The 15,493-nt window shown below is 47.9% G+C and overlaps 1 protein-coding gene across 3 annotated transcripts; it reads right to left on the reverse strand.

The window, feature by feature from the left end:
• Window positions 1-4,821: 4,821 nt before the first annotated feature.
• LOC123059361 (uncharacterized) lies at window positions 4,822-6,351 on the reverse strand. 3 transcript variants are annotated; one of them, XR_006427429.1, is made up of 3 exons: window positions 6,033-6,351; window positions 5,551-5,948; window positions 4,822-5,468 (listed from the first exon to the last, which is right to left on the reverse strand). XR_006427429.1 is itself a non-coding variant. In XM_044481942.1 (2 exons), the coding sequence occupies exons 1-2, from the start codon at window positions 6,291-6,293 to the stop codon at window positions 5,604-5,606; spliced, it is 606 nt and encodes a 201-aa protein (XP_044337877.1). In that variant the 5' UTR covers window positions 6,294-6,351; the 3' UTR covers window positions 4,822-5,603. The 3 variants fall into 3 exon arrangements, 2 of the variants coding, with proteins under 2 accessions (XP_044337877.1, XP_044337875.1); XM_044481942.1 differs by having other exon boundaries at window positions 4,822-5,948; XM_044481940.1 differs by having other exon boundaries at window positions 5,551-6,351.
• Between the last annotated feature and the right edge of the window lie 9,142 nt (window positions 6,352-15,493).

Below are 15,493 nucleotides of genomic sequence, written 5' to 3' on the forward strand. Positions count from 1 at the left end.
CTTTCAGCTTAGCTAATAATTTCTTAAGATCACTTCTATCGTTGCAAGCAAGAAAGTCTCTAGCAGTTTCTTCATCCATAACATAACCCTCAGGAACAACAGGCAATTCATATCTAGGGGGAGAATCTTCATCAGCACTTTCATCAATATTATCAATTTCAGTAATTTCATTGTCTCTAGCCCTAGCAAGTTGTTCGTCAAGAAATTCACCAAGTGGTACAGTAGTATCAAGCATGGAAGTAGTTTCATAATAAGTATCATGCAAAGCAGAAGTGGCATCATCAATAACATGCGACATATCAGAATGAATAGCAGGTGTAGGTGTCGCAAGCTTACTCAAAATAGAAGGTGAATCAAGTGCAGAGCTAGATGGCAATTCCTTACCTTCCCTCGTAGTTGAGGGATAAATCTTGGTTCTTGGATCTTTCAAGTTCTTCATAGTGATAAACAGATATAAATCAAAAGTGACTCAAAGAATAGAGCTATGCTCCCCGGCAACAGCGCCAGAAAATAGTCTTGATAACCCACAAGTATAGGGGATCGCAACAGTTTTCGAGGGTAGAGTATTCAACCCAAATTTATTGATTCGACACAAGGGGAGGCAAAGAATATTCTCAAGTATTAGCAGCTAAGTTGTCAATTCAACCACACCCGGAAACTTAATATCTGCAGCAAAGTGTTTAGTAGCAAAGTAATATGATAGTAGTGGTAACGGTAGTAAAAGGTAACGGTAGCAAAAGTAATATTTTTGGTGTTTTGTAGTGATTGTAACAATAGCAACGGAAAAGTAAATAAGCGAAGAACACTATATGGAAAGGTTGTAGGCAATGGATAAGTGATGGAGAATTATGCCGGATGCGATCGATCATGTAACAGTCATAACATAGGGTGACACAGAATTAGCTCCAGTTCATCAATGTAATGTAGGCATGTATTCTGAATATAGTCATACGTGCTTATGGAAAAGAACTTGCATGACATCTTTTGTCGTACCCTCCCGTGGCAGCGGGGTCCTATTGGAAACTAAGGGATATTAAGGCCTCCTTTCAATAGAGTACCGGACCAAAGCATTAACACATAGTGAATACATGAACTCCTCAAACTACGGTCATCACCGGTAAGTATCCCGATTATTGTCACTTCGGGGTTAACGGATCATAACACATAATAGGTGACTATAGACTTGCAAGATAGGATCAAGAACTCTCATATATTGATGAAAACATAATAGGTTCAGATCTGAAATCATGGCACTCTGGCCCTAGTGACAAGCATTAAGCATAGCAAAGTCATAGCAACATCAATCTCAGAACATAGTGGATACTAGGGATCAAACCCTAACAAAACTAACTCGACTACATGATAAATCTCATCCAACCCATCACCGTCCAGCAAGCCTACAATGGAATTACTCACGCACGGAAGTGAGCATCATGAAATTGGTGATGGAGGAAGGTTGATGATGATGATGGCGATGGATTCCCCTCTCCGGAGCCCCGAACAGACTCTAGATCAGCCCTCCCGAGAGAGTTTAGTGCTTGGCGGCGGCTCCGTACCGTAAAACGCGATGAATCCTTCTCTCCTAATTTTTTCTCCCCGGACACGAATATATGGAGTTGGAGTTGAGGTCGGTGGAGCTCCAGGGGGCCCACGAGGCAGGGGGTGCACCCAGGGAGGCAGGCGCGCCCCCACCCTCGTGGCTAGGGTGTGGGCCCCCTGGCCTTGATTCTTTGCTAGTATTTTTTATTATTTCCAAAAATAATCTCCGTGGAGTTGCAGGTCATTCCGAGAACTTTTGTTTCTGCACATAAATAACACCATGGCAATTCTGTTGAAAACGGCGTCAGTCCGGGTTAGTTCCATTGAAATCATGCAAGTTAGAGTCCAAAACAAGGGCAAAAGTGTTTGGAAAAGTAGATACGACGGAGACGTATCAGCGCGCTTAGGGACGTCTACGCGATAGAGCCAGTCGCCCCAAAGTTTAATCCATGGTCGTCATGCCCGATCACTTTCGATCGTCGGGACCATCCAACCAGTATCCGTCACGGCGGTTCAGCTGCACTGGTCCTGGACCCAATAATTGATGGGTTCCACCTAACACGAGTCCTGGTGGACGGTGGCATATAGTGCGCAAAATGGGCATTAATCATCACGGATCAAGCCCACAAAGATTGTCTTTAAAGGAGTCATACCAGGTGTAGAGGCCCGTTGTACAGGCTCAATCACACTAGAGGTTGTCTTCGGATCTCCGGACAACTTCCGAAGCGAGGAGTTAACCTTCGATATCGTCCCCTTTCGCAGTGGCTATCACGCACTGCTTGGACGAACCGCATTTGCTCAATTCAACACGGTGCCACACTATGCTTATCTCAAGCTCAAGATGCCCGGACCACGCAGCGTCATAACAGTTAATGGAAACACCGGACTCTCCCTCCGCACCGAGGAGCACACCGCTGCCTTAGCAGCAGAAGTACAGAGCGGCCTTTTCAAGAAGAACCTTAATTCGGCGGCCGAGCTCCCGGACACTGTCAAGAGAGTCCGGACAATTCTGCAGCAGAACAGCTCGGCTCGTCAAGAGCTCGACTAGCAATTCGGCCTCCGTCCAAGTCCCGACCAAAAGGCAGCAATTGTACCGCGCGTACATAACTACGCACTCGAAATACCATGGGCATGGATGGAGGCATAACTAGCTTGTGATCCACAATACGGCTCGACCGCCTCCCGACACACATACTTTCACTATTTCCTTTTTTCCTCCTTTTTCAGGTTTGTTTTTCACAGGCCTTCCCTAACGGCTTGATCATCGGTTCTTTTCAAAGGATAAATACACCAAGACGACAAGAAGCATGGACGTACTGGCAAATTTTTAGGTGGTTTCTTTAACGACCCCTTTACCTATTTTCAGGACCCACACGCAGCTCTCCCTTTCTTAAGGCATATCAAATAGCCTTCTGCTTATCGCACTACTTGTATAAATGCGCTTTAACGCACTAATGAAATGATAATGGAAACAGTTTGCGGCCCAAATTTTACGGCTCTAGCTTACTACCTTTTCTTCTTTTTCTTTTTTTGATAACTTTATCAAATAGCACCCATACACTCTGGTACGTTTCAATTTGCCAGGGGCTTCATAGCACCCCACAACATGGCAACAAAGTCTGAACACTTTTTATAGTATAGTTCAGCACCCCAAATTTAGCACTATATGCATTGGCTCCAAATCATATCTTTGGTCAATAGTTGGGTTGCCCGGCTCTTGTGCTTGCTACCTTACATTCCGCTGTATCGGCTAGTGTAGTAAAGGGAGAACTACTGCAATTGTGCCTGGTTTACCCGGATGAGCACCTCAGTAGAGAAAGCCGAAAACTGACTGTCATGATGCGGCGAGAGCCGGTCAGCTCTTCGGAGGTCTCAAATCCTTAGAGATTTTTTTCGCGTTACGCGAGGGATCGGTACTTACCCGATCAGGTGTTTACAGCATCCTAGTTTGGATACTAGGGGTTGCGCCTATATTTTTATTGTCAAACTCCTATGGCTAAGTGAGGGTGTTAAAGCCGCATGGTCCGATTGTCTGGTTCGTCGCGCTAAACACCTCCTTCAAGGACCAAACAATTGGATCAAGACTGTTTAGATTACATCCCGAACACCCCCGTACTACCTATGTGGGGGCAGAAGCCGACGACTAAACAACTCTTAGATTTCATACAACACGGGTGCACATGAGGTAAATTTTTTTAAAACAACAAACATTTTGTTGCATAACGACTTTGTTTCATCATACAAGGCAGAGACAACATGAATGTATTCATCCAAAAATAATGTCTTGCGCACATTACAATACGAGACACCTCCAGGACGTCTTCAAAATACCGCTCGGGCATGCGGTGCTCCTTGCGCTCTGGCGGTCCCTCGGTCGTAAGATTGACGGCATCCATCTTCGCCCACCACACCTTGATGCGGGCAAAGGCCATGCGCGCGCCCTCGATGCAGACCGACCGCTTGACGACGTCCAGCCGAGGACATGCATTCACCAGCCGCTTCACGAGCCCGAAGTAGCTGCCGGATATAGCTTCAGCAGGCCACAGCCGGATTATTACATCCTTCATGGCCAGTTCTGCCACCCTATGTAGCTCGACCAGCTGTTTTAGCTGATTGCTAAAGGGCACTGGATGTTCTGGCGTAAGATATTGCGACCAGAACAGCTTCTCCGTAGAGCTCCCTTCTTCGGCTCGGAAGAACTCTGCAGCGTCAGACACACTGCACGGCAGATCCGCAAACGCCCCTAGAGAACTCCTAATCCGGGTTAGTAAGAGATACTTCTTCTTCACATATTTGCTTTGCATACTAAACACCTTACCCACCGTGATTTTCTTGGCCTCCTGGATCTCCTGGAGGGCGCCCTGGGCCTTAATACGGGCCTCTTCCGCGCTTTGGCGGGCCACAGCGAGTTCGGTCTCTCAAGCCGAAACGTCGCGCTCCAAGGTTTTGCATTTCTTCACCGCATCCTGGAGCCCTTGCTGGACCTCATCAAGCCGGGCCTCGTGCTTCTCGCGAGTGGCTTTTTCCTTGGCAGCTTTTTCCTCGGCCTGGGCCAGGGCCTGTTTAAGGACCTCGACCTCGGTCGCCGCTCCTACACATATCATGGCACTACAGTCAAGACGCATCATTTATTCTTTTCGAATATATAGCAAGTCATTACATACCTTGCTTGTCTTCCAGCTGCTTCCTCGCTTGGTCGAACTCCTGCTTGGCTCGCTCCAGTCTCTGCTTTAGTCCGGAGACTTCGGCAGTGTGTGAGGTCGCAGCCAGCAACGACGCCTGCTTATTCATATAAGACATATTTAGTTTCCTGCGAAAATAAATTGATCCTCTGTCCGGCTCTTCTTTCCGAACACCGGACCGTGTCTCAGGGGCTATTGTCTATATTGGGATTTTCTATTTTGCGTTGCCTACCTCAAAACCTGTCAGCAGGCTGCTGCAGGCTTCGATTAGTCCGCTCTTGACGGACTGAACCCTCTCAATCACCGTACCCGTAAGGATACGGTGTTCATCCACAATGGAAGCGCCGCGTAGCGCTTCCAGCAGATTATCCGGTGCCTATGGTTGGACAGACGTCACCGGCGGCATAGGCACGCCCCCTTCTTTCGAAGGAGGTTTCTCACCAGATTCCGGAGCCATATAGGTCTCCGGACTTGTATTCGACTGGGGGCCGAACTGAGCAAAGCCCCCATCCTCAGTCACCATGGGGTCTGCTCCCCCATGTGTCTGGCAGCCGAGGCTTCGCCCTCTGGCGCCACCCTGGCGGCCTCCTGAACCTCTATCTGGCCGGGGAAGGTCCTTTTTGGGACAACACCTCATCGTCGCCCTTGGCCGTAGGAGAGTGAGCGGCCGGCGGTGACCCGCTGGCCATCGCCTTCGAATGCAACGAACCTCTTGATGAGGATCACAGGGAGCTATCATGGGCCGGACTGCAATGTCATAAATTAACATATTATATTATGAAGCAAGAGAGGCCGGATGCATGGACATATGTGGGTTTCTAGTACTTACAACATGGCCAGAGGCTTGTTTCGGGGGCGTCGCTCCGGGCTACTGTCGATGTCTCACGCGGAGTTATCCGCAGGGGGACCCTTCCCCCTCTTGGGCTCCTCCGCCTCCAGATTTTTGGAGGCCGCCCTCTTCTTCCTCCCCCCATCAACGGGAGAGGTATTTTCTTCCTCCTCCTCGTCATCGTCTTCGGCGGCGGAGGAGAGAGTCTTGTCTTCGGACGACACGTCTGAAGCTCCCTTGCGGCGTAGGCCACTCCGGACCCCCTTGGCCTTCTTCTTGGCCTTCTTCTCCGGTGCCTTATAGGGCGCAGGCACCAGCATCTTCGCCCGGAGCGGGATGACTGGTTCTTTGGGCGGCGGAGCCGAATAGTGAATCCGCTCCACCCTCTCCGTCCATACCTAAAAAAACAATAATAATAAAGTTTAGATATCCTCCTTGAAACAAGCAAGTCGAGGATGCGCCTTAAGACGTGAAAGACATACCGCATTGGCATGATGGGTAATATCGTGCCCGCGGTCCGAGTCCATGGCTGGCGGCGTCTCGTTGCCTTTGAATAGCAACTTCCAAGCATCTTCATGAGTGGTTCCGAAGAGCCTTTCCAAGGTTTGGTGCTTCTTCAGATCAAATTCCCATAAGGGGCAGGTTCGGCTTTGGCATGGGAGGATCCGGCGTACCAGCATCACCTGGATGACGTCGACGAGCTTGATGTTTTTATCCACCATGCTTTGGATGCGCGTTTGCATCACTATCAGTTCGTCCAACGAAGACCAATTTGGGCCCTTCTCTATCCAAGAGGTGAGCCGCATTGGAGCTCCAGAGTTGAATTCGGGAGCCGCGGTCTAGGTGGCGTCGCGGGGCTCTGTGATGTAAAACCACAGTTTCTGCCACTCCTTGACGGTCTCCACAAAAGTACCCTTGGGCCATGTGACATTGGGCAGCTTGCTCACCATGGCGCCTCCGCACTTCGTGTGCTGGCCATCCACCACCTTCGGCTTCATGTTGAAAATCTTGAGCCAGGGTCCAAAGTGGGGTTGGATGCAGAGGAAGGCCTCACACACGACAATGAATGCCGAGATGTTGAGGAAAGAGTTCGGGGCTAGGTCATGGAAATCTAGCCCGTAATAGAACATAAGCTCGTGGACGAAAAGATGGAGAGGAAACCCTAACCCGCAGACGAAATGAGGGATGAACACCACCCTCTCGTTGGGCTTCGGGGTGGGGACGATTTGCCCCTTGGCTGGAAGCCGGTGAGCGATTTGTTTCGCCATATACCGGCCTCCCGAAGCTTGGCGATGTCCTTCTCCCTAACGGAGGAGGCCATCACTTGCCTTGCCCTCCAGATCCGGACATGCCTGAGTGCTTCCTTGAGGCGGAAAGAATGAGGACTTGGGCGCTGGAGCTCGAGAATGGAAGGGCAAAGAAGGAGAGAAGGCGTGGGTGAATAAAGGGGAATCCTTATCTCCTTATAAATCCAGTGAATATCAAGCGCCTCCCCGCTCGCCTTAAAACTCACCTGTTCCCAAGGGCTGTGTAAACGGCACGGTTCTATTATCCACGCCCGTATTGATGAGAATCCCGTAATAAGGGGACATGATCTCTGCTTCGACAAGACGTGCCTACTAAAACCGCGTCTCGAAACGTGGAACGGGAGACGGAAAACGGTTTGAAATGATGACCAAGAGGACGTGATGTCACATTACAAAAAGTTGTCAGCGGATTGGACTCATGCAATATTATATTCTCTGTGGTTGTGTGTGGTGCTTGTATTGCAGATCCGGACACGTTCATTACGTCCAAAGACTATCTTGGAGTATTCGGAAAGGGGAACCCGCCTTGCAATGCCGAAGACAATCTGCGCGCCAGACACCTCGTCATTGAAGCCTGGTTCAGGGGCTACTGAGGGAGTCCTGGACTAAGGGGTCCTCGGGCGTCCAACCTATTAGACATGGGTCGGATTGATGGGCTGTGAAGATACAAAGACCGAAGACTCTACCCGTGTCCGGATGGGACTCTCCTTGGCGTGGAAGGCAAGCTTGGTGACCAAATATGAAGATTCCTTTCTCTGTAATCGACCTTATGGAACCCTAGATCCCTCCGGTGTCTATATAAACCGGAGGGCTAGGTCTGTACACAGATATCCTCATAATCATAGTTAGACAGGCTAGACTTTTAGGGTTTAGCCATTACGATCTCGTGGTAGATCAACTCTTGTAATACTCATATTCATCAAGATCAATCAAGCAGGAAGTAGGGTATTGCCTCCACAGAGAGGGCCAGAACCTGGGTAAACATTGTATTCCATGTCTCCTGTTACCATCGACCTTAGACGCATAGTTCGGGACCCCCTACCCGAGATCCGCCGGTTTTGACACCGACAGGAACCCCCCCGGAAGTATATGGGCCTTATTGGGCCATAGTGGGAGAGAGGAGAAGGGAGCCTAGGAGCCCCCCCACCCCCGCCCTTTCCTTCCCCCTCTCCCCCCTTCCTTCCTCTCCTAATCCAACTAGGGAAGGGGCTGAATTTTTTTGAAATTACTGCGTTCTCCAACACTTTCGGGAGATCGGCAAAGTAAGTTGGCAGCCAAACAGTTGGTAGCCGAATTTTTAGTTGCCAAAAATGTTGGATAACCGTCTGATTCTCTCTACACGTCGTGAACTTTTCAAACCTACATATTTATACTCGCGACGCCGTTGTTGACTACTTTTTGCTACAACCAAGTGCGCAAGAGTTGCACCCGTGCTCACCGGAGCTGCAACGGGCCACGCCGTCGTTGATGTTTTGATTTTTTTGCTACAATCACGTGCACCAGAGCTACACCTGTGCTCACCTGAGCTGCAACCGGCGACGCCGTCGTCGACATTTTTGCTACAACCATGCTCACAGATGCTACAACCATGGTCACCGAAGCTACAACCGGAGACGTCGTCGTCGATGATTCGGTACAACCATGCTCGTAGATGCTACCACCATGGTGACCGGAGCTACAACCAGCGACGCCGTCGTTGATGGTTTGGTACAACTGGGCAGCCGAGAATGCTAGAACCGTTGGGGTTTTTTTTGCTGCGACCAGCGGCAACTTTTGCCGAAACTCGTTGTGACTTTTGCTGGGACGCTGGTGGTTTTTTGCTGCAACCGGCGGCGAGTTTTGTTGGAGGCGGCGACTCTTTTCGATGGAACCAGCGTTCGGAGGTGATGGGATGCTGGAGGCTATCACACATGGCGAGCTCCCACCATTGACGCCAAAAAAACTGCAATCAGAGATGTTTCATGCAGCAACTGGCTAACAAGTGAGGATGCCTTGCCCCCACGCGCCTTGCTGCCAATGCTACAACCCGCCAACCGGTGGTGCTTCAACAGCTGGCAAACCCTAAATGGCACCTTATGCGCCCGTTTCTTCACTATTCGCGAACGGGCACACACCCCCTGCTGCGCTGAGCCGGCCCGTTTTCTCTCTTTTTTTCTGTTCAAACTGAGGCAAAAATGAATGTGCAAAGGTGCGCTTTGAACTCGGGATCTCTTACTTTAGAGGACAGAGCACAAACCACCAGGACCAGCCGGCTCATCTACTCACATAATTCTTTAGCTTTATTTATTCTTTGACAAGGTCACGCTTCTTTTTTTGGAACGTTCTTTTTCTTTAACCATTTTGAGTTTCCTTTTTCTTTTCCCATTATGTGTTTCTTTTTTATTTTACTAAATGCACGAAGCTTTTAGAAATCTTGAATTTTTTTTCAAAATCAATGACTTTTTTTCAAATTCGTGATTTTTTAAACTCGATGAACTTTTTCTAATTGGATGAACTTTTTTCAAATTCAATAAACTTTTTTCTAATTGGGTGAACATTTTTTAAAATTGGTGAACTTTTTATCAAAATCATGAACTTTTTTCAAATTACATGATTTTTTTTTCAAAGTTGATGGACTTTTTTTAAGTCGATAAACTTTTTTCAAGATCGATGAACATTTTCCAAAATCGATGAACTTTTTCCAAATTCATTGAATTTTTTTCAAATTTGATGAACTTTTTTTCAAATCCGATGAACTCTTTTCAAAATTGGTGAACTTTGTTTTCAATCTGGTGAACCTTTTTCATATTTGATATTTTTTTCAAAATCAAATATTTTTTAAAATTTAATGAACTTTTATCAAAATCAATGAACTTTTTGTAAAAGTTGATAAAAAAATCAAATGCGTTTTAGTTTTTTTGTTTCAAATTTGTTGAACCTTTTTTAAAATCAATGAACTTTTTTCAAAAAAATTGTGAACTGTTATCATTTTTTGTACTTTTATGATCATTTTCAAAAGTCAACGGACACCTGGCAGATGGTCAACCAGCCAACCAGTTTTTTTAGACACAGCAAAGCAACAGAAGCGAGCGAGCGAACCTCTTCTTTTTTTAATAAAAAAAGGAGCGAAGGACTGTAATCTCGTTCGAGCGTCCCGTGCACCGATCTATTTTTTGGGCCGGCCCAGTGTTGTGCCCTTCGAGCGCCGGCACTGAAAGCGCTCGGCAAAACATGGCCATATTGGCCTACCCGACCTGACACGGGAAAAGGGCTAACACGGGTGGTACCGGCTAGAACGCCTGGCCACGGGGATCGCCTTGGCACGCAATGTTAAATATGTATATAAAAATGTCTCAAAAAATATGTATATAAAAACTGTTGACCATGTATTAAAAAGTGAAGAACTTTTTGATCATATATATAAAAATATCAATCAAGCATTTGAACAAAAGTTGAACAACTGTTTAAAAAATATTAATCAAGCGTTTCGAAAAATGTGTACAGAAAAAATGTTGACCATGTATTCTAAAGTTTAAATCTTTTTATTGGAAAAGTATTAATCAAGTATCTCAAAAAATGTTGAAAATGTATAGAAAAAACGTTGATCATGTATTAAGAAAATGTTAACATTGTGTTTGAAAAATGTTAATCAGGCATTTAAAAATGTTAAAAAATGCAATAGAAAAAATTCTGATCATATATTTCAAAGTTAAATTTATATTTTAAAAGTGTTAAACGTGTATTAGAAAAATAATGATCACATAAACAAAAAATGTACAATGAAACCAAAAAAGAAAAAATAAAACTAAATAATAAATAAAATAAAGCAATGGAAGAATAAAATTAAAACAAATAAAAAACCGGAGAAGAAAAGAGGAGAAAACCGGTTTTACATGCTTCAAATAGGTTGCGGCCCCTTTACATAACACGACCAATGGCGTGGTGCGGTGCCTAGAGCTCCAGGGATTGATCCCTTGTGCACTCATTTTCCCTTCCCTTCTTCTTTATTGTGCGTTACGAAGTGGGCTGACCCGATTACTGTAGCCACATTGAGCGAGACATACTATTATCACCCTGAATGCGCGATATAGTCGCTGCAAGATAAAAAGGCCAGGTCAGCACGGTATTGCTGCGGCCGACCAGCAGCGTTGCATTTCGCCTTGTGGGCGATTACGGTGTAGAAAATACATAAAATCTAAAATATTAAGAAAAGACAACAGAAAAAACAGAAAATGGAAAAAAAATGAAAATTAAGGAAAAATACAAAAAGTCTGTTAAATATAGGAACAAATAAAAAAATGGTCGTGCCATGCTCGGCCTTAAGGCTTGGCTTCGGAGATCAATCTTGTCCCATGGCGGGCCGAAGGCTAGCCCGACCTTTCTTTCGCGTGCCGTGGTCGTCCCATGCCATGTCGAAAATCCATGCGTTCAGGCAGGCCCACGAGGCACGAGCACGCCCCATATGGCCATGTTTGCCCGGCGACCCTCCTCCTCTTTCCTTCTTCCTCGCGTTTCTCGTTTCGAGCACGAGTCTATGCTCTCGTTTCGATGGGCCAAGCCCCATGACTCATCCTCAGCTCCTTCACTCTCCCTTCTTCCACATATTTCTCTTTTCAATCCACCTCGCTATCGGGCGGTCGAGCTCTCCTTCTTCCTACCAATGCCCACTGTTGCAAATGACTAAGCGGGGAACAGTGTCCTGATAAAGCAATCCCTCTAATCTCGGGGTGCTACCCATCATGTGACAAAATATCTGGCAATCCTAATTTGGAAAAACCAGATGGGTGACCTTCATATCGATTTAATTAGAATACAAGTGTTTCCACTTGTTCAACCGGCTCTCATTTTCGCTCGATTTACATGAAAACTGGCAGGGGGTTCCCTTTGGTTCGTCTATGGGTGGTCCACAAAGCTTAAAACCCGAGCAAGGCGCAAGTTCTGGTTTTCCCCAGTTCGACCAGCACCGATACATTTAAAAAGACTAGGTTGGCAACACAATGTCTGTTGATTGGTCTTCTTCTTCACTCTTCTTTGCCCCTCCGCAATGTCCATCCCTCCTCGTCATCGAGCTCTAGAGAGTCAAAGGTGTGTGGTCTCTCCCTAAGCCCAGTGAGCAAATATTTGTCCATTAGATTTGCCAATTTACAAACATTTCTTAATGGCCTTGATACACTTGTTTCTATATGCATCCTTTATACACTTGTTTATTTTGGGAACTTTTTTGAGGGGGAACACATACCTTGTTGGGCAGGGCTCACGGGCTGATCACGGACCGAACCATTGGACTTTCCTTGCTATATATGAGTTGGGCCTCAAAAGGTCCTAATTATGAGTAGTTTAACGTTAGGATTCCGTGGACGGGAAGGATCCAAATTAGCGCCGATTTATTCTCTTCCATCTGTTAAGGCAACCTACGATTACGGTTTCAAAAGCACCGCCGCCGCGCTCGTCTCGATCTTGTTCTCCAGGAAACATGAGCGCCGCCGCCGCCTCCGACTGTTCCAGCCTTCTGCCAGAGCTCCTCGAGGAGATCTCACGGCGCGTAGGCGACGTGAAACGCGACAGCGATGCGTTCGCCGCCGTCTGCAGACCGTGGCGCCGCGCGTCGAGCGCCACCGGCGCTCGGCTCAACCGCCACGCCCTGCACCTCGTGTCCCTGTGCTCCGGCGCCACCGCCGTCGACTTCTCCGACCGCGCCGGCGAGGTCAAGAAGACGGTCTACCTTGGGAGCGACGCCGGCGGCGCGCGGCCCCACCGCGTCATCGGCTGCTCCCGGGACTGGCTCGTCGTCGTCGACAGGGCGTGCGGCGCGTCGCTCCTCGAGCCCGTAGCTGACGGCAGGCGGCTCCCGCTGCCGGACGTCACGTCGTTCGACTGCGGGTTCCTCAGGCCCTTGCTCGCCGACGACCACGGCGGAGCAGGCGCGTGTTTCTCCGTGGACAATCACGCGTATCGCTCGCACATCCGGGGCCCTAACAAGAAGATCCGGCCGTCGCCTCCCGAGACGGTGCCGATCCAGGCCATGCAAGACGAGTTCTTCCACAAGGCCGCGCTCGCCGTCTCGGGAGGAGACCGGCGGGAGAGCTTCACTGTGATGGTGATCCACAGCGGCGGCTCCGGGCTGGCGTTCGCAAGGCCCGGCGACAAGTGCTGGACGTCGCTGCGCACGTCGCCGTCCACGCGGTACCAGGACATCATCCACCACGACGGCGCCTTCTACACAATCACCCGCGGCGACGGGTCTATCGAGGCCTGGGAGCCGCCGGCGAACGGCGACCGCCGCACCCTGAAGCCGCGCCTCGTGACGGGGCCGGTCATGACGTGGGAGTTCAAGCGGTGCGTGGAGTTCCACACCGAGACGTTCCGGCAGCAGGCCTACTACGAGGGCGCCAGGTACCTCGCCGAGCGCGACGACGGCGGCCTTATCGTGGTGAGCACGGTGGCCATCTTCACCGACGGCAACGCCCTGCGGACGCGGCGCTTCAAGGTGTTCGCCGTCGACGAGCGCGAGGACAGGTGGCGCGAGCTACAGGACATCGGCGACGACGTGGCGCTGCTGGTGGGGATCAACCACGGGAGGCGCGTGTCGACGCGGGAGTACCAGTGCATGGAGCCCGGCCGCATCTACTACGTGCTCAAGTCGTTCGCACCCGAGTTCGACGCCATGGATGAGGACAGAGACGACGTGGAGGAGTGCTCCAGGTACGAGAGCGGGGTGCACGAGCTCCGGACCGGCGTCGCCTCCAGGAAAGCCGTCTTCAGGCATGCCGCCGGCGGTCACCCTGTTTGGTTCGTGCCTCCAGTTCCTGCTGCTCCCCGCAGGTGAGGTAGCAGCCGTGACAACTGACACCACGCTGTGCGCACCCAGTAGCGACTTTTCTCTGTGAAAATTATGTGTTGTTTCAGAAATAGTAATTGTTCAGGTATTGTTTTGATCTGTCGAAATTCAAAACCGACATCTTCCTCCTCGAGTGCCGCGTTGTAACCTTTTTTTCAAAAACAAAATCATAATAAAATATTTGAAGTTTCAAAAAATGTCAAACTTTTTTCTACAAATACATATGCATATTCTTCAAGTATGTATAAAGCGTCTTCAAATACAACAAAGGAAAAGCTCATTTTAGTCTGTGTATTTATCTTTTTTTTGTGTACCTCACATATGAACATGTGTTCATGAAATTTTGTATGTGTACATATACTATAATATATGTCTATGTGCATGTCTTTTTTCTTCATATTTTTATGTTTTGGCGGCGAACACTCCTGAAGAAGAGGAAATTAGCCACGTTAGCCCTTTTTTGTTCAGGGGAAGGGGTTGCCGTCGCGAATGCCCCCCAATACGTTGCATTCGCTTTCCCCTTTCCCAGAGCCTCCCCCATTTCTCTACCCCGTCCCCCACTCCATCGATTTAGGCTACGACAATCGAGCGACGGCGGAGACAATGTAGAGGCGGACGTCGGCGACTGCGTGTGGGGATCCCTCTCGTGGCTTCATGCTAGGTCATGGATGATGACGCGGAGGCGGCGTTGTGGGCAAGGGCGTACGCAGGGATGCGGAGGCGGCTTCTCTCGACGATGGCATTCATCGCTACCCTGGTTGATTTGGGCGAGGTCGACATCTCGCAGGTGATAGAGGCACTGGTGGACATGGACGGCATAGCAGAAGCGGTGCTGCCGACGGTGGACAAGGATGGACACGGGGGTGCGGAGGTGGTGCTCAATGCCGACTTAGAGTACAAGGAGTATGGCCTCCGAGATCTCTCCTTTTGACATGTTTTTCCTATCAATCTTTGTTCCCATGCTACTACTACTAGTAAGGTACACGTGCATTGCACACATGAGATTTGGCAACCAAATTATGAATAAATACCACATTATATATAGCATGTAAGTTTTGAGTCATTTATGCATGATGTAGATGTTCATTTAATTCTTATAGTTCATCTCATTCAAAATCATTTAGTTTTAACAAAAAAGCTACTTCCTCCGTTTCAGTTTATAAGTCCTGTGCGTATATCTAGATTGTCAATTTTATCATCCTAATATGAACTATATAACACAAAAATTATAGCGTTTGAAAATAGAACATCTAAAATTTATATTGGTATATTTTTTGTAATATATGACTTGTATTAGGTTGGTCAAATTGACGACCTAGGGGTATGTGCATGCCTTGTAAACTGGGAGAGAGGGAGTAATCTATTTTAAGATTCATAAAATTGTGCATTGTAAAGCATAAAGTAAAAACAAATAATGACAATTCATGTAGAAAAAAATTAGGCAATTATGATACAGAAGATTCTAGAACAAAGGAGAAGTGCTTGTGTTTTGAGATTTTTGCATTATGCTTCAACCATGGAGTCTTCTAAATTGTACATGTGGCAAAATCTGGTGGAATGTAGATGATATCCAACGGCCAGTAGCGCTGGGATTTGCCATCTCTGCACCGTCGGATTGCCTTCATCCAATGACCATCTTTCAAAGTTATTTGCACACTATATAAGGGTATAGATGCACCATATTAAAATGTTCCATCAGTTTTACAAAAAAGACGGTGGAGATGGCAATTATGCATTAATTTGTAGGAAGTTCATGTAATTTGTTCATAACATGGCAAATCCATATGTGGTCGCTTGGCAAATTCACTTACGTTATGTT

The sequence above is a fragment of the Triticum aestivum genome, chromosome 3A (genome assembly GCF_018294505.1).
Source record: "Triticum aestivum cultivar Chinese Spring chromosome 3A, IWGSC CS RefSeq v2.1, whole genome shotgun sequence".
Classification (NCBI taxonomy): domain Eukaryota; kingdom Viridiplantae; phylum Streptophyta; class Magnoliopsida; order Poales; family Poaceae; genus Triticum; species Triticum aestivum.

Coding starts and splice junctions, on each gene's coding strand:
- LOC123059361 (XM_044481940.1), bottom strand. CDS start 6,127: ATGAAGATGCTTGGAAGTTGCTATTCAAAGGCAACGAGACGCCGCCAG. Junction 5,469..5,550: donor AACAAGCCTCTGGCCATGTT/GTAAGTACTAGA, acceptor ATGACATTGCAG/TCCGGCCCATGATAGCTCCC.